At 47.6% G+C, this 23,269-nt stretch overlaps 1 protein-coding gene across 1 annotated transcript in view; it reads left to right on the top strand.

The window, feature by feature from the left end:
- DCLRE1A (DNA cross-link repair 1A) overlaps positions 1–23,269 on the top strand; it is a 294,752-nt gene that overhangs the window by 160,340 nt on the left and 111,143 nt on the right. Inside the window, exon 4 of the mRNA XM_069611864.1 lies at positions 6,826–6,944. Coding sequence (XP_069467965.1) covers positions 6,826–6,944 — 119 coding nt within the window. The remainder of the gene's footprint in view (positions 1–6,825; positions 6,945–23,269) is intronic.

The raw sequence follows: 23,269 nt of genomic DNA, 5'->3' as shown, positions 1-23,269 counted from the left end.
AATCTCTACAAAACTATATATTGAAAGCATTTGAGGCATTTGACCCTTGAGCACTTGAAAGGGTTAGGACACATCTGTTACGTCTTGGAATGGTATTGATAGTGTTAAGTGAAGGTTCTGGGGTCTCTACAGCAAGCTTGCTGTCAATCTGGTACTGACCGCCTGTCCAAGAAAAGCAGCAGAATAGAATGCTTCCTGCATCATTACAACCAATTCTTCACTACTTTGCAAGCTTGTAGTCTTATGGAGAGGTTTGATTTGATGTGGTGCATGTGCTGTAATACAGTAAGCAGCACAAATAGTTATCCCATCCCATTGTTCTCGTGTCAGTTGTATTTTATCATTTTGGTTCCAACTTTCAGCCTGTACATGTTCAACGTCAAGTAGCACGTTTTCATTGATCAAATACAATTTGACACTGGCTTCATCGAAGTGTTGTCATTTTCGTGATGTGGTTCTGAATGAATCGCCAAGACTTATGAAGATTCTTTTGGACCTTGGTATGTCGGAACGGCATCTACCGAATGCTGGAAGGGGTTACCACTGTGGTGGGGAGTACTTGAGGTCCTGGTGGAAGCAACCACTAGACATGATACGAGTGGGCCATCCTAGTGAAGACCTTGGGTGAGAGTGGGGAATCGGAATACAGCCACTGTAGCAGTACCTATGGTGAACCTCCCCAAGCATCGCAACACACTGCCCAGAGCAACCAGACTCCACCAGTTCTGTTCAAGCAACAATGGCTCAGACTGCAGCTATTTCCAGAGAAAGTACGAGGTTTGACGCATCGAGACTCCCATTTAACTTGCCAAATACCAGAACCTGCCAGGGAGCTACTGAGTAAATGGTTGGCTAAGGAACTACTGCTCCACCTGTGAGTGGAACATTGGAGATGCGAAAGGGATTCAACAGCACCTCTGGCTACAAATGATGCAGTATTCCTGAAAAGGTCAGCGTGCCTCTTCTGTGAAACTTGAAAATGTGATTGTCTGCTGCAATTATCAAAGAATCCCTGAGCCATCATGTGTCCCCTGATGAGGTCCTAAAATAACCTCATCAAGGTGTATGTGGCAGCAGGTGAGAGGGGGGGTGTCGGGGGGGCGGAGGTGTTTGCTCCCTGAATAATCTTGCCATTCCAAACCAGTATTTCATGCCCACAACTGCTGAAGCCTTGGAAAGCCTTATGAGAAGCTGGCTCACTGGCTGTTTCCGGAGCAGCAATGTACACGTTTACACCTCATGGTCAAAAGTCAAGATACTGCTTTCAGCTGCATGCTGCGCTTCTACAAACTCTTACATATGCCACAAATATTATCTGGTACTTGATTCTAGATGCTTGTTGTAGCAAAGCAGGGCACCCGAATATGCCCGTTCTGGTGTATCTAGATATTATTTTGGAAAGGCACTGGATGGAATGTCCAGTGATTGCTGAGCTATGCTTTAAAGGGCACGGTCTCCCGCTGTCATTTGATAAATGTCTGTGTTGTTGTTCCTCTGTAAAATACTTGGGGCACAAGTTTTCTGGGTGCAGAATGGAGGAGGTGGAAACTATCGAAACCTGATCGTGCCAAATGCCCGGAAAGATTTGCAAAGTCTTCTGAGATTAAGTCTTTGTTCGTGGGTTTGTTTAAAAAGCCAGACTGCTCAATGCTCTTCCAAAGGGATGTTTATCAACAAGAATGAAAAGGACAGTAATTCATTGTAATGGCCCTACCACAAGGTGAAGTCCTCTTTTATACTTGGAGACCCTCATAATTGTCCTACCACTTAGTGCATTATGCCCCCCGCCACACTTCCCTTCCGCTTTCCTCACAAAACCAGCATCATCGTGGTTTTCCCGAGTCTCTCAACGCACGTATGTTCCCTCCCTCCCCCCCCCTCACATCTGGGCACCTCAGCAGCAGTGCATTTTTATGAACAATAAGTTGGTGGTGAAAATACTGACCGCTCATGCTGGCCATCCCTGCTGCAGCCATTGTGCAATACACTGATGCAGCTCCACTACGGCAATAACTAGCAGCAGCGCTACCAGAGGGGGACAGAACATCCAGCAGCGGCAACATGGAGCAATACCAGTGAAAAGCCCATTGCCGAGGGGCAGTGCCTGTCCAGAGTGTCAACCTGCAGAAGATCTCGATGATTTGACAGGAAAGTTCATCTGCAAGGTTTTCTGCCTGCACGTGTCCATCAATTTACTGAAGGAGGAAAGCATTTTGGCTCCGTTTTTTGTGGCTAGACAGTCAATAAGCTCCTCATGCTAACAAAAGAATCACAGCTAGATGTTAACGATGATTGTGTGTAAAGAAACACTAAATATGCGTTTCAAGACAAAACTAGTAGGTTATGCTAATTTGTAAATTGCTTACCTCCCATAATCGCTGCTCCCGTCAACCCCAAAGTGCCCGTGTGACTACTAGCTTTAAACCCAAATATGTTGACACTGGGCAGCAGCTGTGGGTGGTGCCAACACCGGTGGTGGACTACCTGCCCCAATGTTTCCTAGGTGTGCTAGAAAATATTTGGCTTCTGGCATTTATTTACGAATTCAGCAGTGCTCTGCACAGTGGTTCTGTCATAAACTGTCACGCTTGGCTGTACCTCGGTTTATATCAGGCAGTACTTTTAACCTTCCTTACCTCTTTCCCCCGAGCCATCAACCATCTTGACAATATTTAGCCGGCAGGCCAGTAGTCTTTTACATTCAGCCCTCAACTTTTGTCACCAGCCACAAAAATCAGCCCAACTCGCAGCATTTCCTCCCCACACGCCACACTAAGCTCGAGGTGAGCAAGCACCCACTTTTGGAAATATGTCTTTACAGTTAAAAGCCAAATTCATTGAATATGGTGTGCACAAACACACGATCAAGTTAAACGAAGTCCTGGAGAACCCACAGCTCCCCTCCCAAACAGATGGCCACATCCGTTTTTTAAACCTCATCCACAAGTAGAATTTTGATGTTGGCTAAATGCAGTCAATCTGCAATGTATCCGAGTAGGCTTGATCTTGACACAGCAATACGTTGTCCCTGCCATGCCAACATCAGAAGGAGCAAAAAAAAAAAAATCTCCGAATTACAACTGGTGTGAAATGTGATGGCATCAGACCAGAAAGTGCTTCTTGAAAGTGCACAGCATATTTGATGGATTCGTCAAGAAAGATGTGAGGCCTGGAAAGAACAAGATTTATAGAGACAGTGTCCAAGGGACAGCATACTTTAGCAAAAAGGGATGCCACCAGGGAAGGAGGTAGATTTTAAGACATAGTGGGTCATCGGGCAAACTGGGAGAGTAATAATAAAAAACCCACCTGACTTGTTTGTAGGACAGCCAATTAGACGCACAACAAGAAGACCTGCAGCAAAGCAACAGAACACGAGGACTGCAGCAATGCAAATAATTACCCTAGGATACGAAGGAGATAATGTGCCCACAAAAATATATGAAAAAACGGTTAAGCTCGGTTAGTAGATGATGAAAGGGAGAAGTGGTTAAACAGAAGGGAAAAAACCGGGAAAAAAACAGAAGATACATTTCATTATGGCCTACAATAAAGTGTCTAAAACATGACAAGTTATAGTCTTTGTGGTGTCCTTAATACGTAATTGACCAAACAATCCACATTGGGAATTAAAAGCAAGATCCACTCATTTAGAAAATGCAACGAAAATTCAATATTTCAGATGAATCGAGTTTTAAATGACTGTAGTAAACAAAATGTATTGGGTAGTGTAATTGTTTTTCTGTTACAAAGCTGCTAATTCCTAAGGTGTATGTCAATAAGTTTGAATTGTTTTGTGTTTTTAGTACAAAGCCCTTTGTGGCCATTAAAAAATAAATGTTTTTTTCCCTCCACAACTGAAACTACTAAGTAACAACGCCTTAGGCCAGTCACCCCTGTCAATCCATTATCATACTGAGCCTAGCTTTTTTTTTTTAGCTGCAATACTCTCAAGTTGCTTTTTAGTTCTCGCAAAAAGCTGCTTCTGCGTCGTATTCTTTCCCTGACCTTCTGGCACAGAAAGATGGGTAGTCATTTAGCAAGTATTCTCAAGAGCAGACGAGAGAACACTACACAAACAGACTTTACTTGGGGCTTCCAGATTACTTATTGAAAAGACTACAGGTGTTTTTGCCTCTGGGCATATGGCATATTACAATAAACAAAGTCCCAAAAATGCAGTTTGTGGACGAAAGACTTATGATATGGCATTTATAACGCGCCTGCGCACAAGTGTTTCTAGGCCCATCTCTCAACATATAGCTTTACAGTGTTTTAACGGTGCTGTTGTACTGTTTACACTTTATGGTTCGCTTTTCGGATGGAATGGTTGGTTAACTGCAAAATGCAAGAATCTTATTCCTGATATTCCGGATATGACTTAGTTGTTAAACTTGCCAATTTCCATCTTAAACTGTGTGAAACCTCCTTAGTTGTACAGGATAATGTGTGCATTTACTAGAACAAGTTTACTATGTAGTGTAATTTGACTATTGCTAAATGTCATTTGCACAAGATTTTGTGTGGTCATTTATATTGTTAACACTCCTTTTGAATGCGTGTTAATTGATTTTCACAATTTCCCAGCAATTTGTCTGGAACTAGTGCTTTAAACGTTTTTCTTTTTTAAAAATTCTGATTTGGTTTATTTAATTAAACCTTACACATTTAAATTGCATCAGACGTATAAGGCAATAAAAAACAATATTGCACATAGATTTTCAGTTAAAACCATACAAATAACATATTGGCATTCCTTTTCTATCACAGCAATAACACAGTAATATTGTATTAATAGCATCACACTCAATTAATCTCCAAACAGAATATACATCTATAGAGTGCTAGTAACAGTACGACATTGCTTACTTTCCATACCCAGGAATTAGTTCATTAATGATTTAAGACTGTCAATGGATTTGTATTGGCATCATATCAAAAAGGTTAGTTACAAATCTATAAATGCCAATAACAATGCCACACTGTCTTCCATCGTTCGTGACCAAAGCGAATCACTAGCTTGGTCAAAACGATAATCTAAAAAGCAGTTAAAGTGCATTTGCCTAATAATCCCAATTTTTTCACAATAATAAAAAAAAATTGTTTCCAGAGAATCGGGCTTTCTACCTAATCTACAGATCCTAGCTGCTCTCTAGGTCGATCCGATGCAATTCAGAATCTGATTCAATTGGAATGTAATGTAGATGTTATGAACTTAGTTACATGGAAAGATATATTAAGACAAACTTGTTCTCTTAGGAGTGCTCTGCATAAATAGGGTAGTGACCTAGTTGATCAACATCCATCGCCCAATCCAGATAATGTTTTTGCCGGGTTTTAATAGGGTTACTAATCTGCTCTTTCTCATTGGAGCCTATTGTGTGTAAAAACCTACACGTGTTTGTCCTAACATTAAGAGAGAAAAGTGCTGAATTAAGATCCATGTGTAATGATTTAGCTGGAGGAGCAACGAGTTTGGAATATATGCACAATTTCTTTGAGTACAATTATACCTAAAGTCTTTTTTCCGAATGGACCCTTGCAAAGAGTTCAAATAAGCTCCCAAATCTTCAAGAATAACATCCAGGCCATAGACCAGTGCTGGTACTATTTTTGTCAAGTAAAATAAATGATGGAGAACTTACCCGACCTCGCACAAACCCTTTTACCTGGACTATGATGGGCAGCATTCTTGCTCTCATCCGCTCCTTAATGATAACCTTCGAGTCATTATTAGAGATGGTAAAACCCATATATTTAGTAGAATAACCCTTTCCGGTTTTGAATCTCCCACTGAGCAGCACATGGTTTTGGGATTTCTTTTGTTTGTAAATAAAATGATCTTGGAGTTGGCTTCATTTACCAACAGATTATGCACAGCATAGTTGGACATTTTAGCTAATTTTACTTTTGGAGTTAAATTGAATAGCAACAAGTCATCCGCAAATGCTAACCAGTGTAGTCTTGCAGCACCCAGCTTAATCGAAAAAGCATTAGCGGTGTCTCATAAATTTCGCTATCCAAATATATAAAAAGGTGCGGCAAGGACACAGCCCTGCCTAAGCCCCATACGTCTCTATAGGTCTTGATAGCACACCATGCTTTGTCATCCTAATCCTCGCATAAGTAACTTGATAATGTAAGGATAATGGATTAACTAAAGCGCCAGGAATTCCCCAACTAAGTAGATTGAGCCAAAGCTTCGGTCTGACGCGGTCAAAGGCATTCGACACACACGTCCATTGTTGTCCTATAGATTGTACCATTGGTGCCATTTCTTACTGAGCCCTTAATGTGAGCCATAATGGTGCTGTAGTACCTAAATTTGTTCCGAAAAACCACCTGGAAATATACTTGGTATGTCTAGTTTATCAACCCAAGTATCCAATTCTTTCAGTAATAGAGATGCAAAAATCTTACGTATAGTATCAAGAATGGCTACTGTGCGATAATTGTCACCCTTTTTATAAATGGTTATAATATATGACCATGTCAGTGGAAATATGTTGCTCTTAGAATTTACTTATGAAGAAGAGAACTTTTCAACATTGATCAGGATTGTTCCTTCTAGTAATAAGCACCAGGTGGTCGGGCCTGGAGATCTGGCCGACTTACGTTTGCATATCGTTTCATGTATGTCCTCAGTAGTGAAAGGTTGTTATTTAAATATGTAGATGCGTATGGAAAGGCGACATAATTATGCGTTATCGAACAAGACACTTGCAATTTACTATGCACTCTGGTTGCTTTTAGTAAAGGGGATCCTGTGCCTGGGCCATGCTGCCGTTTGTGTTCAGTTATAATTTGAAACCTGTGCTCTTTCAGATAACTGGCAACCTGGTGAGGAGCAAGCTTCGGGTGGAGGACCAATTCATAAACACCTTGCCGATGGACACGGAGTGCTTTGTGGATGGCATCAAGGTTGTGCTGCTGGAAGCAAATCAGTAGGTAGATTTTGTTTTCCCTTGCAAGCAAGGTCGGTGGCTATATACTTTCAACCTTTAACTTGTGTTCTTTCAATGTAATCCTTCTGTGTCAGAGGTCAGAACAAACTTGCGGTTTGTTGCTTTTAGCTCACTCCATCACTGTCTTGATTGTCCCTCACCCTTAAACACAGCTCCCACAACACTGAAGTAACGCCAAAGAATTTGCACTTCGTTATGTCGTTTCGTTGGGATAATGTCGGTGAGAATTGGTGTCTTTAGAACACTGGTGATGGCGAGTTCTGCTGTTCATGACATACCTCTCGGTGTTCTGTGACTTCATGGAGCATGGCTTTCTGATCCAAAATAAATAAACCTGCCTTGTAAATGGCCCATTTTAAAAAAAAAAAAGCCTAATGCTACCCAGATTAATATTTTTAAGGCGTATCAGGTTTGAAGCTATGGACATCCTGTGAAACTGTAGCTGCTTAGTCGCCTAGAAGCTGTGCTTCTGGAGGAGCAGCTGATCTTGGATCTAGTTCTTACTCATGGTAAGTCTTTTGTCACTTTAGGAGTCGAAGGATGTAGCGAAGAGCAGACCCGGGGTGTGCTCCCTGTGGGGTGGTATATCTGGCGGTGCGTCCCCCAGTGGATCCCCGGGGGAAAGGGCCGCATCATGATTATGATTGTAGTGATGTATTCCCTTCTAAAGGTTCCGTGTCTGATGGTCGACAGTCCAAAAGACAAATGACTGACCAGTCGGCTTCCTAAAAGGTATTTAATGTTTTACGCTCCGTCACCTATGCAGACGTTTGAATGGCCCTCTCCACTTTATTTTGTTCCCTTTCCATAGGAAGGCCCCCACCCTTGTTTACCCTATGCTGTTTTAAACTCCCACTGGTCCAGTCTTCGTTTAGTGCACCTGCCACTTCCCTCTAGTCCCATATCACAATCCTTCCAGAAACTTTCCGCCTCCGAGGTATGCTTCAGTGGGGCTCCATGATAACTTCACCGCGTGGCATTCTAGGATTTTCCAATCACGGGTAACCGTGCTCATTTTGAAAGCACGAAATGCTGCCAGTGTCCACCTTGAACCACTTACCGGTGCCAGTGCCTTCCTAACTCAAGTCAGCCCTTTTGATAATGCAGCAGCTGAGTTCTCATGATGGCATGCTGCCTTCTTTATTCGTTGCTTAAGTTTTTCAAAAGTTATTTATTTTTTTTTTTTACAGCACCATGGGTTTTTATGCAAAGACATTAGACTGCCAGAAAGTGTTTGGTGATTTTTTATTTTTAGTTTGGGCTATAAGCGGAGACTATTGCATTAGAGTACAGCTTCAGAGAAATGGCATATGATGGGACACACAGATGGTAGGTGGTGTTTGCTTGGCCATGACCATGCTAATCCTTACGGCCGTTCCCACCCAGTACCTGCCCCTACCCACCCAAAACACCTTCTCATGGGCACTCTTTGAGCTTGCTTTAATCAAGCTTACCATCAAACTTTGCACTTGAAGTGCCTGCCAGTGTTTTTTCAAAGCAGTCTTCTGAGTTGTAAACCCGCTACTTGTGTAATACAAATATTTTACCAGGTCTGCCTCAGCCACTCCATTTAAAAGCACTCTGCGTGTCCTTCAATGAAGGCCTATTGCAAACAAGTATTGGCAAAGTCAACAGTTTAGGCTTGTGTAAGGCATTTGCCAGGCACTGGTATTGGATGGCCAATTGTCGCACCATTTTGCACCTACTACCATCAATGGTCAGTTAATAATATTACGGCTGTGCCAGCAAAGCGCCTTTCCAAAGCTTACATAAAAATGCTGTGATTTTACTTGTTTCAGATTTTGCCGGGGCTATTGTAGGATTTCTAGTGCATTAAGACATCATTTTCTTTTTTGACTTGACAAAAAATCACCATTTAGTAATCATCACTACTGTGAATGTTTTGAATGACCATGTTTAATGCTTTCTTAAAAGTATAAACATTGAGAATGAGGGTCCACTTTTTATTTGTATTGATTTGAAACAATGAGAACTCCTAGTTATTATTGTTTTGCATTTATATAGCGCCTTATATACTATTGGTATCATCTGAAGGCGCTGGTAGGTTGAACGCCTTTGGGAACCGAAGTTAAGATCAGTAGAGGGAGTAGAGGGAGTCAAAAGGTGCGTGTGAGCACCGGGTATGTTTGTTTTTATTCACTTATAATATGCAACAGACCCGAAGGTAGCCGGGCGCAGCAGTACAGAAAATGCGAAGCTTAAGTTACAGGGTGGGGTCATGGGTTACATAGAGTACAAAATACAAATACAATATATTCCAGGTAAGCGGCAATTGCAATTTACACACACGGGCAAAAAGAGTACAAGGGTATAATGACAGTATATGTGCAGGCACTAAATAGACGTTAGTTCATCGGCCATGTGGGCAGAGTGAGGAGGTCCATAAGATCAAAGGAGAGCAGGTTAGTGATGTATATATGCTAGGGTGGCATGAGGATAGATGGGCGGCGCTAATGGCCTAAACATTGGCAGACCTCAGCAGATTAATGTAGATGGTTCTGAATTTCGGAAAGGGCTGCTCCTCACGTCGGGGGTTAGGCAGTGAGTTCCATAGTTGGGCCGCTTGAACCTGGAAGCCGCTACCCCCGCCTTGGTTAGCCTAAATCTAGGAATGATGAGGCTGTTGGCATTTGCGGTTCTGGCTGGGCACGTGTGGTTTCTTTTTGTGAGTTTCTTACTGAGATAGCTCGGTGCGGCATTTTTCAGGGCTTTGTGAACCAAGGATGCTACTTTTAAGTGTATTTTATTTTGGGTGGACAGCCAGTTGTTTTGGCACCTGATCTTTGAGATGTGCAATCTTCTAGACACACTGAGGGCAGCTCGCAGGGCGTTATTCTGTAAAATTTGAATTCGGTGGGTGATGGATTTTTTGGCTCCAATGTAGAGGGCATTACAATAGTCGAGCCTCTAGAGGATTAGTGCTCTCGCTAGGATGAGGCAGTTATCAGAGAGAAAGTGCTTGCCTGCTCTAATGAGCTTGCATGTGTAGGCGGTGGTCGAAGCCAAGGACTTCACCTGTTTGTCGAAAGAAAGGGTGGCATCCAGATAGAAGCCAAGTGTCTTCACATCTTTAGACACCTTGATGATATTCCCGTCAATTTCAAATGAGGTGTAGTCCTGGCTAGTTTTTTGAGGTTGAAATGCGTCCCCAGGATAATCAACAGTTTTATCATCGTTCAGGCATAGACCATGAGTTGCCATCCATGCCTGGACGATGATATACACCCTATTTACCAAGGCCAAATCCTTATTGTAATCCCTGGTAAGTGGAAGGAGAATCTGGGTATCATCTGCATAGTTAGTGTAGGTGATACCGAGATGGTCCAGATCATCAAAAAGGGGCTTAGTATATATGTTGAATAGAGTCGGGGAGACACACGAGCCCTGAGGAACTCCGCACAGGATGGGGATTGGGTCAGCCGTTGCCGATGTGGAGAACACCCTCATGGTCCTGTCGCTGAGAAAGAATTCAATCCAAGTTCTGGCCTCTCTGGAGAAATGTGCGGCGGAGTCCAAATGGCTACAAAGTACCCCATGGTCCACGAGGTCAAATGCCGCCGAGAGGTCCAGCAGCAAAAGGAGAGCCATTTTTCCTTTATCTCTTAGTTCATCTATTTGTGCCCTCAAGTCAATGAGGACAGTCTGTGCCGTGTTGGGGACGGAATCCTGATTGACGCTCTCCTAAAAGTTTGTTGTGCCAGAAAACTTTGGATTTGATTATAGGCAATCTTATCCAAGATTTTAAGCAGAAAGTGGACTGTTGTGGCGCTGCGAAGCGCCCGGCATGCGGGGGTCAGGCAGGGTGAAGAGACAAGGTCAGGCAGGCCTTGTGTTGAGCATCGGATGATGCGGGACAGCTAGCGGCTGTATTCCAGGCTTCTTTGATGTGGGAAGGGCTCCTGCCCTCTTCCCTTGGCGAGGGGGACGGAATGGGGCTGCAGGGCGCTAAATGGGCCTTTGTGTGCGCCGCCGTTGGAAGTTCGGAAAGAAATGCAAGTGTCTTTATGTGCAGCTCGTGCGGTATTTGTGTAATAGCTGCTTCTTAGCGGTAGGTGTGGTGGTTGAGAGATCAGGAGTATGTGTTTGTTCTAGCAGGATTTATCCAGACCGGATGTGGCTGCGTTAGGCCTGAGGAGAACGCCTGGCTGGGCGGTGTGTAACCAGCAGTGTTTACTTAGAATGATGTGGAGTGAGCGGTGGATGTTGGTATGAGAACAGTTATACTCCTACGTCCCGTCCCCTTTCCTCCATACTTGTGGGACATCTCTCCGTCCTGTGGGACGGGACCGGAGCACTTTGTAAAAAGCATCCAAATTTTTTTCAAAAATGTATCCCTCCTCTTTCCTGCGCGAGGCCTGGCACACGGCCGTAACCCCGTCCACCTTGGCTCTGCATCGCCCATCAGTCCTTTTCTCCGATCGGGGCCGGACGCACTTGCATCCTCGGAAGGTTTTCTTCCCTTTTTTCCTCTTGCTCTCGCTTGCGTCCGTTTACTAGTCTGTCTATGTCTTTGAAATTAGACTTTCCAGATTGTTCTTCATGTCACCCTCGCTTCGCGAGGGCGGATCCCCATCCTCTTTGTTCAGAGTGTTTGGTTCCGGAACACCGTTGGGACTCCTATTTTTACTGTGACTCCCTTTCGGTCCAGGCACTTCAGCGTCGGTTGGAGCGGTGGGAGGAGGTGTTCCGACGAACTCCTTCGCATTTTCAGGCGTTCATCGACGAGAAGAAAAAACGCCCGGTAAGTTCTTTACTTTTCAGAGCACCCCGACCTGGGGGATACCTTTCCGGGTTCCTCTCGGTCCGGGAGGGGCGTTGATCGCTCTGCCACCGTGGTTCGCCCCGAGGTGCTCGTTGGGCCTAATAATTCTACCAGAGTTTTCTCCGAGGGTCTCCGTAAGGGGCCTGTGAACACTGGAGTACGCTCAGAGGCCCCTCCTGTGGGGGCTGTTTGTAGACCCTGTTCTACTGAGTCGTGGGGTACCGGAGTTCGCTCTGAGGCCTCTGTCGGCTTCCGTCAAAAACAAAACCGGGGTGCTTGTAGTTACCGAACGGATGTTCGAGGCCCGCGCAGAAAAGGCTGTTACCAGGTCTGGGTCCCTCATACAGAGGCTAAAGCTACCAACAGTTCTGAGAGGCCGGTCAAGGCTTTGTCGGTGAAAGCGCATCGTTCCCGCTCTTGTGGTGACACCAGATCTGTTGAGGGGGCAAAACTGGCAGTGCCGAGGTCCTTCCTTCGAAGGCTCAGTTGGCGGTTGGTATGTCACAGAAACATTCCAGGCCTCATAGTACCGGCTCGGCCGAGGTTCCTTATGTTAAGGCTAAGATTGGGACCCCCTGCCTCACTTCCTCACGTGCCGCAGTTCCCCTCCAATGAGGACAAAATGGCGCCCGTTCCTGCCACGACCACGGTGACCATTTTAGGTGCTACAACTACGCCATCGGCTTCTGGTGTAGGGCTCGGTCTCTTGGGTGAACCTAAGGTCCCTTGTGCGCATCCTTACCGGCCGGTTTATGATTGGAACGCCCGGATGCCTCTTCCGCACAATGTTTCGTTGCCCGCGGGGGCGGCTCCTTTGATTTATGTGGATACGTCGGTGGAGGGGCCGGTGTGGCACCCTTCCCCGTTACGTCCCTTTATTTTTCCTCCTCATGAGGCCTCCTCGGGTCCCGAAACAATCTCCTGAGGATGCCTTTTTCAGTAAATTTCAAGCGCTTATGCGCACCGACCCCATGAGGGAATATTTCAAAGGGCTTTTCAAGGAGATATGTCCACCGGCACCTCCAGCTCCACCTGTTCCTCCGGTGGTTCCACCGGCGCCTCCCTTGCCCGTGGAGCCCCCCCTGCTCTCCCGCCTTTGCCTCCATTGTCCCCAGTGGACAAGGCAGTGCGTGACACGGCTCAGCAGGATCCTGACCTGTCGGATGACCCTCAAGGCGTTCAGGACAACAAGGACCTTTCCCGCTCTATCAGAGCCTTTCATGACTGGATACTGGACATGAGTTTCTTAGATGTTCCGGTGCCCGGGGCACCCGCTCCGCAGGAGGGCGTGCTTTCTGGGGCGTTCACCCTGTCTCCCTTGGAGCGTACCGGCCTTTTCCTGCAGAAGGACGTTCTGGCGGAGGTCCGAAGAGTCTGGGAAAAGCCACACTCGGGACTTTTTGTCAATAAAAAGATTGACGCGAGGTACAGGCTGCATCCCTCCTCCACAGTGGTGGCTGCGGCCACTTTGCAGTCCAGGCCTGCAGCATCATCTTCCACGACGGCTACTCAGGTTCTGGGAAAGGAGGACAAGCTCCTCGACTCCCTCGGGAGGAAAATCTTCACCAACTCGGCCTTGCAGCTCAGGCAGGCCAACGCTGAATTGATAATGGCGGGAGCTAACATGTGGATGTGGAAAGGTCTGTCGGAGTTTGAGGAGCACATCCCGGTTGAGAAGTTGGAAGACTTCAAAGGAGGCCTTTCCGATGCCAGGGTCTTGGCCCAGGATCTCCTGGAGGCTGCGGCTCACCACGTAGACACCTCGGCTCGGGGCCTGATGCTTGGGATTGATACCTCACGGCAGGCGTGGCTGCATGCTACAAAATTTTCCAAGGAAGTGCAAGACAAGGTGTTGGACCTTCCATTCGATGGTAAGGAGCTTTTTCATTCTACTACTGATGTAGAGCTCACCAAGACCAAGGATAGCACTCAGACTGGTAAATCATTGTCTGTTCTGGTCAAAGCTCCTTTCAAATCCCAGAGACTGTTGTCGCAAAGTCGACCCTCCTCTGGATTTAGGGGCTTCCTCGACTGCAAATCTCGCAGAGTGGATGCTCTTGTGGGGAATAACCGCCGTAGACAACAACGCACACGGTTTTGCTCCCGCTCCTCAGCCTCCTCATCAGGATCAGGTGGCACTGCCATCGATAAGCCTGCCAAATGAGGATTTTCCGCGCTCGCACGAGACGCCGGTGGGAGGACGCATTGCGTCTCATTGGGAGGCGTGGCAGACCATCACAGAAGACAGATGGGTCTTGTCAATCACTCGAGCGGGCTTCACCCCCCTACCCCACCCCTCAACCCTCCTTTTCAGCTGTCGGGCTCACCCTTCCTCAAGGCCGAAGTTCAGAAACTTCTAGACCTCAGAGCTGTGGAACTCGTTCCGCTTGGGGAGCGAGGGGAGGGCTTCTACTCCCGGCTGTTTACGGTGCCCAAACCCAACCAGGCTGGCCTGCGCACCATCCTAGACCTTTCCCAGTTCAATCTTTTCCTACCCCAAGAGAAATTCAAGATGATCATGCCCAGCCAGATACGCTCCTCTTTGCAGAAGGGCGATTGGCTCAGCGTGGTGGATCTTCAGGATACGTACATGCATATCCTGATTTGGAACCCACACAGGAGATACCTCTGCTTCTCTTTGGGAGAGGAGCACTTCCAGTTTCGGGTGCTTCCTTTTGGCCTCAGCTCGGCATCGCATGTCTTCACGAAGATGTCAGTGATTGCGGCCTATCTTCGTCTCCAGGGTACCCATGTGTATCCTTATTTGGACGACTGGCTCTTATGCAGCCCTTGTCCGTTGGCAGCAGCGGGCAACGTCCAGTCTCTCCTTCAGCTCCTGTTCCATCTTGGGCTGTCGGTGAACTGGCGGAAATCTTCCATGACGGTCTCACAGGACCTGATCTTCCTGGGTTTTCATTGGAACACGATCGACTGCAGAGTGTATCTGACCGGGGACAGAATGGCGGATCTGTTAGCCACGTGTCAGATGTTTGCGCAGTCGGAGAGCATGTCGGCCTGGTGGTTCCAGAGGCTTCTGGGCCTCATGGCCTCGTGTTTACTGGCTCTTCCTCGTGTCAAAATGAGAGACCCAGATGGCTCTTCGGAGTTCCTGGCGTCAGGCTGTGGACCCGGATTCCAAGCGGATAATGATTCCGGATTCCATGAGTGGACCTGGACTGGTGGTCATCTCTCAGCAACCTGTCAGTGGGCGCGGGGGTTTCAGGACCCAGCCCCCATGGTGACGATCACGACGGACTCCTCCCTTTTGGGGTGGGGGGCGACGTTAGATCTTCTTCAGGTCTCGGACCTCTGGTCGCCTCAGGACAAGCTCCTGCACATAAATCATTTAGAGCTTCTGGCGATCAAAGCGTTCAGACCGCTCATTGTCAACAAGGTGGTCCGCCTAAGAACGGACAATGTGGTATCAATGTATTACATAAACAAGCGAGGGGGACCTGTCCATCCAGATTTGGGAGTGGGCCGTGCTTCATGGTGTCTGGCTGCTTGCAGTGCACATCCCGGGCCAGCTGAATGTCACAGCGGATGCCCTCAGCCGGCGGACAGTGGTCAGTTACGAGTGGGATTTGGAGGTCCTATCATGGATTTTCTCCCGTTGGGGCACACCGGAGGTGGACCTCTTCGCCACGGCGGTGAACAAGAAACTTCCTCCGTATGCTTCCAGAGGGGGGCTGGGATCCTTCTCTCTGGGGGATGCTCTCGAGATTCCATGGCACAACATGAGCTTGCGCCTTCCCGCCTCTGCCTCTAGTTCACTGTGCAATTTGGAAGTTGAAGAACTCTGGGAACTGTTCCCTTCTACTGATGGCCCCCGTGGTGGCCTGCCAGGTTTTGGTTCTCAGAACTTCAACACCTGTCGGTGTATCCGCCGATCAGGTTACCAGTAACTCCCGATCCTCTTCACCAGGGGGAACAACAGTTGTTGCACCCCTCCCCACAATCGCTCAGCTTGGCGGCATGGTGCCTGAGTTCAAATCTTTAGAGCATCCGAGTTTGTCTGCGGATAACATGCACATTATCCAGGCAGCCAGGAAACCTTCGACCAGATCTCAATACAGGAGTAAATGGCTCAGGTTCTGTCATTGGTGTTTGGAGAAGAAGTTGGATCTGAGGGTGGCCACGATTGACACGGTGCTGTCCTTCGTGTCCGCCCTAGCAGAGTCAGGGGTTCATGTTCTGTCATGCAGGACGTATCTCTCAGCGGTTTCCGCTTACCTTTCTACAGACCTTTGTTCTTATTCTCTAACCCAGTGGTGAAGAGGCATTTTGCTGACTTGACACGCCTCTACCCTCCGGTTCGTAATCCGCATCCGCCATGGGACCTAAATGTAGTCCTGACAGCGCTGTGCCATAAACCCTTTGAACCAATGGCTACGGTAGACCTCAAGTATGTGTCTTGGAAAGTGTCCTTTCTGGTCGCCGTTATGTCAGCGAGGAAAGTGAGTGAGCTCCAGGCATTGTCGGTGGAGCATCCTTTCTTGGTCTTTCACAAGGACAAGGTAGTCTTTCGGACAAACCCGGCTTTTCTATCGAAGGTGGTGACTGAATTTCGTCTGAATCAGTCAATCTCCCTTCCGGTCTTTTTTCCGAACCCTGCCTCAGAGGCTGAAAGGGTTCTACACTGTCTTGATGTCCGAAGAGCTCTTAAGTTCTACCTGGACAGGATTCCGAGCTTAGGAGTTCTGCTCAACTTTTTGTGACCTTTGGTAACCCCCAGGGCAAGCCGGCGTCTAAGGCAACTATTTCTAGGTGCATTTCTGCCTGCATCACGCAGTCTTTCACAGTCCAAGGGCTAAAACCTAAGGGTATCCATGCACACCTGGTGCGGGGCAAGGCAGCCACGGTTGCTTTTCAGAAATATGTACCCTGGGAGTCCATCTCTAGGGCAGCTACTTGGGCCTCCCCATCTGCTTTTTGTAAGCATTACTGTCTCGACATGAGCTCAAGAGCTAACGCTCAGTTTGGTCAGGCTGTGCTGAAGAACCTGTTTCAGTAAGGGGCATTTCCATCCACCCATAGCTCCTGTAAGGAGTGCTTGGGAATCTCCCACAAGTATGGAGGAAAGGGGACGGGACATAGGAGTATTACCAGGTTACTCACCGTAGTGGCCACCTTACTCCTAGTCCATAGTACCCTTACCTCCATACGCCTGCCCGTCGTCCCCTCTAATAAGGTTTCGCTATTATTGCTAATGGGTCCTTGACCTGGCGATAGAAAAGGACTGATGGGTGATGCGCGGGGCAGAGCCAAGGTGGGCGGGGTTACGGCCGCGTGTCGGGCCCCGCGCAGGAAAGAGGGACACATTTTTGAAAAAGATTTGGATGCTTTTTACAATGTGCTCCAGTCCCGTCCCACTGGACGGAGAGATGTCCCACAAGTATGGAGGAAAGGGGACTATGGACTTGGGAGTACGGTGGTCACTACGGTGAGTAATCTGGTAATACTGAATGGTGTCATAGTATATGTCTTCTAGTTGAGTGGTGATGTAAAGGGGAGAGTAAGCATGGTGCTGTGATGTGATATATGCTCTTTCAAACGTTCCCTGCATTCCAAACCATACTATATACGTCACGCAATTCTATGCGCTCCATGCCCTCCTATCCACTCCATGCCCTCCTATCCACTCCATGCCCTCCTATCCACTCCATGTACCCCAGTCTGCTCCATACACTCCAGTCCGCTCCATGCACTCATGCCTTCCAGTCTGCCCCGCGCGCTCCAGTCTGCCCCACGCATGTACTCTTGTGTGCTCTACGCAACACGTCCGTTCACTCTGGGCACTCATCCGCTTTATGCCCTCTACGTGCTCGTCCCCTCTACGTGCTCGTCCCCTCTCATCCAGTCTTGATATAACGATTGATTGGACCGCAGAGAGTCTGTTGGGAAAGGAGATATATGGAAAGCTGCGCCTAAGGGTTTTGAGGTGGTAGTGGCAGGACTTTGAGATGTTGACTTGGCGCGAGAGTGTTGGGTCAGAGTCAAGGGTGCATCCAAGATTTTTCACTGATCTGGAGGGGGTCGGTGAGTTGCCCATGGGGGATGCCCATGATAGTGGGTGCGGAAGAAGTTCGGAGTTGCCATGATTTCCGTTTTGGAGGGGTTTAACAGGAGGTGGCTTTGGGTCATCCAGAGTTCTATGTCAAGGAGGCAGGAGGCCAGGTCAGGTCGGGAGTTGGGTTTTGAGCTCAGGAGTTTTAGAATTAGTTGCGTGTCGTCGGCGTAGTTGTAGCACAGGATGTTGTGTGAACAAATTATTGGTGGGAGGGTGATCAAGTAGAGATTGAACAGGAGGGCAGATAGGCATGCTCCTTGTGGGACTCCTGTGTCGACTGGTCGGGCTTGGGAGGTATAGGTGGAGAGGATCGTTATTTGGTACCTATCTTTGAGGAATGAAGCTATCCATTTAAGAGCGGTTCCACGAATTCCTAGGCAGTGGAGGCGGTCAAGGAGGATTGAGTGATTGCTCGTGTCAAAGGCGGCGGATAGGTCGAGAAGGATTGGTGCGGCGCATCCCGCAGAAACCTGATTAGGCGGGGTCTAGGAGATTGTTGGCTTCGACAAAGGCATTTAGTTGGAAGTAGGCGGTTCGGTCAATGAGTTTGGCAAGGAACCTGGTCTTTGAAGTGGGGCGGTAGTTTTTGGGCTCGAGAGGGTCGAGTGAAGGTTTTTTAATTAGAGGTTTGACATGAACCGTTTTGAATGCGTCGGGAAAGATACCAGAGGAAAGGGAGGCATTTATGATGGATCTTGCGTGTTCTCCTGCGCAGGTGGAAGCGAAAATTTCTTTGAGGGTTGTGGCTGGGCAAGGGTCCAGCAGCGAGCCAGATGGTTTGCGGGCAGATAGAAGTTTGAGAAATTGCTTTGGTGATATTGGACTAAAGGATTCGAACGTTGGTTGCGTAGTGGTCGCAGCTGGTGGGCTGGCCGGTACGGGCGGAGAATTGCCTGGAGGATATAACCTAGTTTGGTGGTTAGAGTACTTGTTCTTTCGAGAGCCGTGGTGTAAAAGTGGAGGGAGAGTCAGTCGCACAGTGATTGTGAGGGGGGTCGGGAAGGTCGTGGTGCAAGCCGGATTGGTGAATTCGGCGATGATTTTGAGGAGTTCTTTGCTTGAGTTTTTGCAGTTTACGATTCGGGAGTTGTAGTGGGCTTTTTTTGCTTTCCGGATTTCGGCCTTGTACTGATAAAGGTGTCGGGCCAAGGTGGCCCTGCTCTCAAGGGTTTTGTCTTTCTGCCATTTGCATTCTAGGTATTTATATAGTTGTTTAGTGATCTTCAACGCAGGATTGAACCATCTGGGGAAGGGGCCACGGCGGGTTGATGGTTTACAAGTGAGAGTGAGCCACATCAGAGATGCGTTGAGCCATGAGTCAAAGGGGGCGGGGGGTTAGTTTGTTGAGATGGCAAGTAGGTGGTGGAGACTGGAGTGCTTCGGCTAGGTCTGGGGCGATTATTAGTTTTTTCCAGCATTTCCGTAGATTCGGAGGTTCAGATTAGAGTACGGGAAGGGGGTTGGGTGAGCGAATGGCGAACGAGAATGAAGTGATCGGACCAGTTGGTAGGGGTGTGGGGGGGGCTTTAAATGAATCAGGGTGTTGGAGCTAAAATGGCATCAAGAGTGTGTCCTTTATAGTGAGTCGGGCCATTTATGTGGGGTTGGAGGTTAATTGCATCTAAACTGTCGACCAGAGTGTGTGTCATAGGGTTGGTGGGGATGTCCAGCCATATGTTTGAAGTCTCCAAGAAGGGTGAGGTTGGGATGGTTTAGTTGAAGTCTGGCAATAGTCACAGAGGTTGTTTGCGAATTGTCTGTCGTAGCCAGGGGGCCTGTAGATTATTAAGAAGCTGTGTGAGAGCGTCGGGGAGAGGGCTAGTTTAACGAGGAGAGATTTGCAGGAAGGAATGGAAGGTTGGTTGTCGATGATTGAGGCGTGGAAGAGAGACTTGAAGACGAATGCTACTCCCCCCCCCCCCCCCCTTTCCTCTGGAGGGAGGGTTCAGTGGGATGAGGGAGTAGCCGGGGGGGGGGGAGGCTTAATTAGCGATTGGGGCGAAGTCGTCGGAGAACCAAGTTTCAGTGATGAAAACTAGGCATGGTTTGTCAGAGGCGAGGAGGTCATAAATGCAGTGTCTGTTTTTTACTATGGATCGGGCATTAAATAGGATGTAGTTCACATCGGCAGGCGAGATTGGTCTCGGAGCTGGAGCGGAAGGGGGTGGTGGCGGAGAGAGTGGAGGAAGAGGGGTAGGGTGGTTGATGCTCGATGGGAATAGTGGGCGAGCAGAAAAATTGGGGGGGGGGGGGCTTCGAGCGGGATTGGGTGGCTCCATGTGTTAGGATGATAGGGTTTGGTTCGGGGGATTTGAAGGTGGGGTGTGGGCGGTTAGGAGTTTCAGTTGCAGTTGATGAGAAATCGAGGGAGAGGGGTTTCGGGAAGGGTGAAGCCACGGGGGAAGGAGGTGATTGCGGGAATGAGGTGGTGGGTCGAGACAGGGGAGGTGAAGAGTGCTGAGAGATTGAGGGAGACCAGGTACGTTTCCTCTTTAGTTTCTTGGTTGCGATTGGAGTGTGAGAGGGTAGGGGGGGTCGGCGGGGGAGAGGGATGCAGCTTCGGTTCTTGCTAAGGCTAGGCGTACAGTTTTTAGGGAGTGGAACGGGGGCATTCGGGGGGAGGTGGGGTCGGGGGAGAAGGTGGCAGGGGTTTGTGGGCAAGGCGGGGGGTGGATGATTGCAGGGCGGGATGTGCCTGTTATGATAGTGAGGGGAGCGGGCATGGTTAACATTGGCTGGTCGGTGGTGGGGTACGGGGGGGGGAGTGGTTTTAGGGTGGTTGGCTTGCAATCGTGCCCCTCTGGCTTGGTGTTTGGAGAGGGGAATGGTAGGGAATGCGAGGGGGGTATGATGATTTTGGCGGGGCGGGAGGGAAGGCAGATCGGGGAGTGGGCGGCAGTCCACGGTGGTCGTTTCTGACAAACTCTGGTGGAGTGGGTGTACTCCTGCTTGGTACGAGCTTTTAGGTGGAATTTAGGAGGGTTTTCTAATTGTAGTTCTAAATTCAGTGGGGGCGCACTTCCAAGTTCCATTTACACAGAGATGATGTTAGACTATTAGGTGCACTTCTAGGTTCGACTGTACATAGAGGTGATACTAGGCTATTAGGTACTATTAGGTACCCTTCTAAATTCAACTGTAAACAGAGATGGTATTAGGTCTACCTCTAGATTCAGTTTTGTATAGAGGGGGTATTAGGTCGATCTCTAGGTTCAATTTTGTGTAGAGGGGATATTAGGCACACTTCTCTCAATTCAACTTTATACAGGGAGGGTATTGGGCATGATTCTAAAATCAACTTTGTACAGAGAGGTTATTAGGGAGATTAGTCGATTCAACCAGGCACTGTATTAGGCTAATAGGATATTGGGCGCTCTTCTACATTTAATTTTCCCTCAGAAGGTTATTGGACACACTTCTAAATTCATCTTTCACAGAGTCTATTGGGCACACTTCTAAATTCAACTTCTAAATGCACCTCTGGATTCAACTTTTCACAGGGGGGATATTGGGCACACTTCTAAATACAACTTTCCATGAGCGGCTATTAGGTATACTTCTAAATACAACTTTCACAGAGAGGCTATTGGCTACATTTCTAAGTTCAACTTTCACAGAGGACCAAATGGGACACTTCTAGCACTAGTGTGGAACTCCAATTTTACTGCTGCTGCCACCTATTTATTTTCTTTTCTCGGTGCATTTCGTTTGGAATTTGTGTCATCAAACGCCCATACACGATCTTTCTACCTTCAGACTGTCTTGGGGTGTCTTAGAAATTGTTTAACATGCAAAGAAATAATACTGTATCCGTTTCTCAGAGGCTGTAGGAACTTTGACCTCCATCCGTCAGCGATTTGCACTAAGTTTTCGAACACTTTATAACTAGAACCTCGGGAGGAATGGATTGCGAAAAGAGTATTCAGGAGGGAAAGGCAGTTTGGCGTTTATGGCCCCCTTGGGTCTGTTATTCCTGGCACTTACTGCCAAGTTAAGTCTCTTTCCCTCTTTCTTTCCCTCTTTCTTTCCCTTTCTTTCCCTCTCTTTCCCTCTTTCTCTTTCTCTTTCTCTTTCTCTTTCTCTCTCTTTCTCTCTCTCTTTCTCTCTTTCTCTCTTTCTCTCTTTCTCTCTTTCTCTCTTTCTCTCTTTCTCTCTTTCTCTCTTTCTCTCTTTCTCTTTCTTCCCCCCCCCCACCCTGGAATGTACTCGTGGGATTCTCCCTCCTGCCTGACGTCTGCATAACCTCTCATGCGCTGTCTGGCCACAACTCTTACTATGACAGATCCTGCGTCCAATTAGTAAAGGGACACAGGGTGCTACCACAGGATGTGTGTTGAAATAAGGACATGCTACATGATTCATATTACAGGATATTTCAGCACCCCGCAGATTTGTTCCCATAAGTTTGCCTGTGCATAGCATTAAGAATATTAAATGGGATTCATTTAGCTAAAGTTGGCAAATAATCCCAAAGACAAATTGAAGGTACTTAAGTAATTCAGAAGGTCTGAATTTGGGGACGCAGAAGTCGGATAGTGGCCCTCTACTACTGAAATTAATAAAGTGGAGAGGGGGTCATTGACTTTGAAAGAGGTAAAAAAATGATATGCTGCTGGCTAACCTGTTAAAAATATAAATGCACGTTTATCTCTCTGGTCAAAGATATGCAGGGCACCAGACGCACAAAGGGAAAGGTTAAATCCTCTTAACAAGTTTTATCAACTGTGTTTGTCAAGTACCTCAATGAAGAGAACCAAATGAGATGTGGGTATTGGCCTCCCCAGCCCTACAGAAAAGAGGTGCGCACATAAGCCACATTTATTCCCTAAAGAGGCAAATACTCCCAAAAAAGAAAAATGGGGACTAAAAATACTCCCAACAAAAAATAGGGAACCAACACAATTCCATGCGTCACCACCTCCCTCCCAACCCCCCCTGCTTTACCCCAGACACTTCCATGGATATGTTTAGACCAATGGTGCATGTAGTATGTCATAATCTGTGCAGGGCCTGATTATGGCTACGACTGTTATGATGCTCTGGTGATGTCACTGGGACTCTAGGTTGGTGTGGTGATGTCACTGGGACTCTAGGTGAGTGTTGATGGATGTTTGGAGTGCTGGGTTCTACTGGTGTCAGTTGGACCGAATGTGCTGGGCTGGATGGATGTCCCAGTGCTTTCTCTACTTTATATCTAAGAGAATAAACCTACATGTAAACTACTTACCTTCTGGTGTTCTGGATTGGGAAGGAGGCTTTGTTTACCACAATGGCGACAAGGATGTTTTATTTGCTGCTGGGAAGGGGCAGCAGGTGAGAAGTACTGCCTTCCTGGGTGATGTCCGTCCAGCTGTCGGATACTGCAGGCCGGGCGGTGCAGTAGCAGCAGAGGTCCATTGTCTGGATCCGAGCAGGGGGTCCCTGAGGATCCGGTTGGAGCACTAGTTCTGA

Source organism: Ambystoma mexicanum, chromosome 8, assembly GCF_040938575.1.
Source record: "Ambystoma mexicanum isolate Mex_15411 chromosome 8, UKY_AmexF1_1, whole genome shotgun sequence".
Lineage (NCBI taxonomy): Eukaryota > Metazoa > Chordata > Amphibia > Caudata > Ambystomatidae > Ambystoma > Ambystoma mexicanum.
The sequence above is the reverse complement of the archived record's forward strand: the minus strand, read 5'-3'. Positions and strand labels throughout refer to the sequence as shown.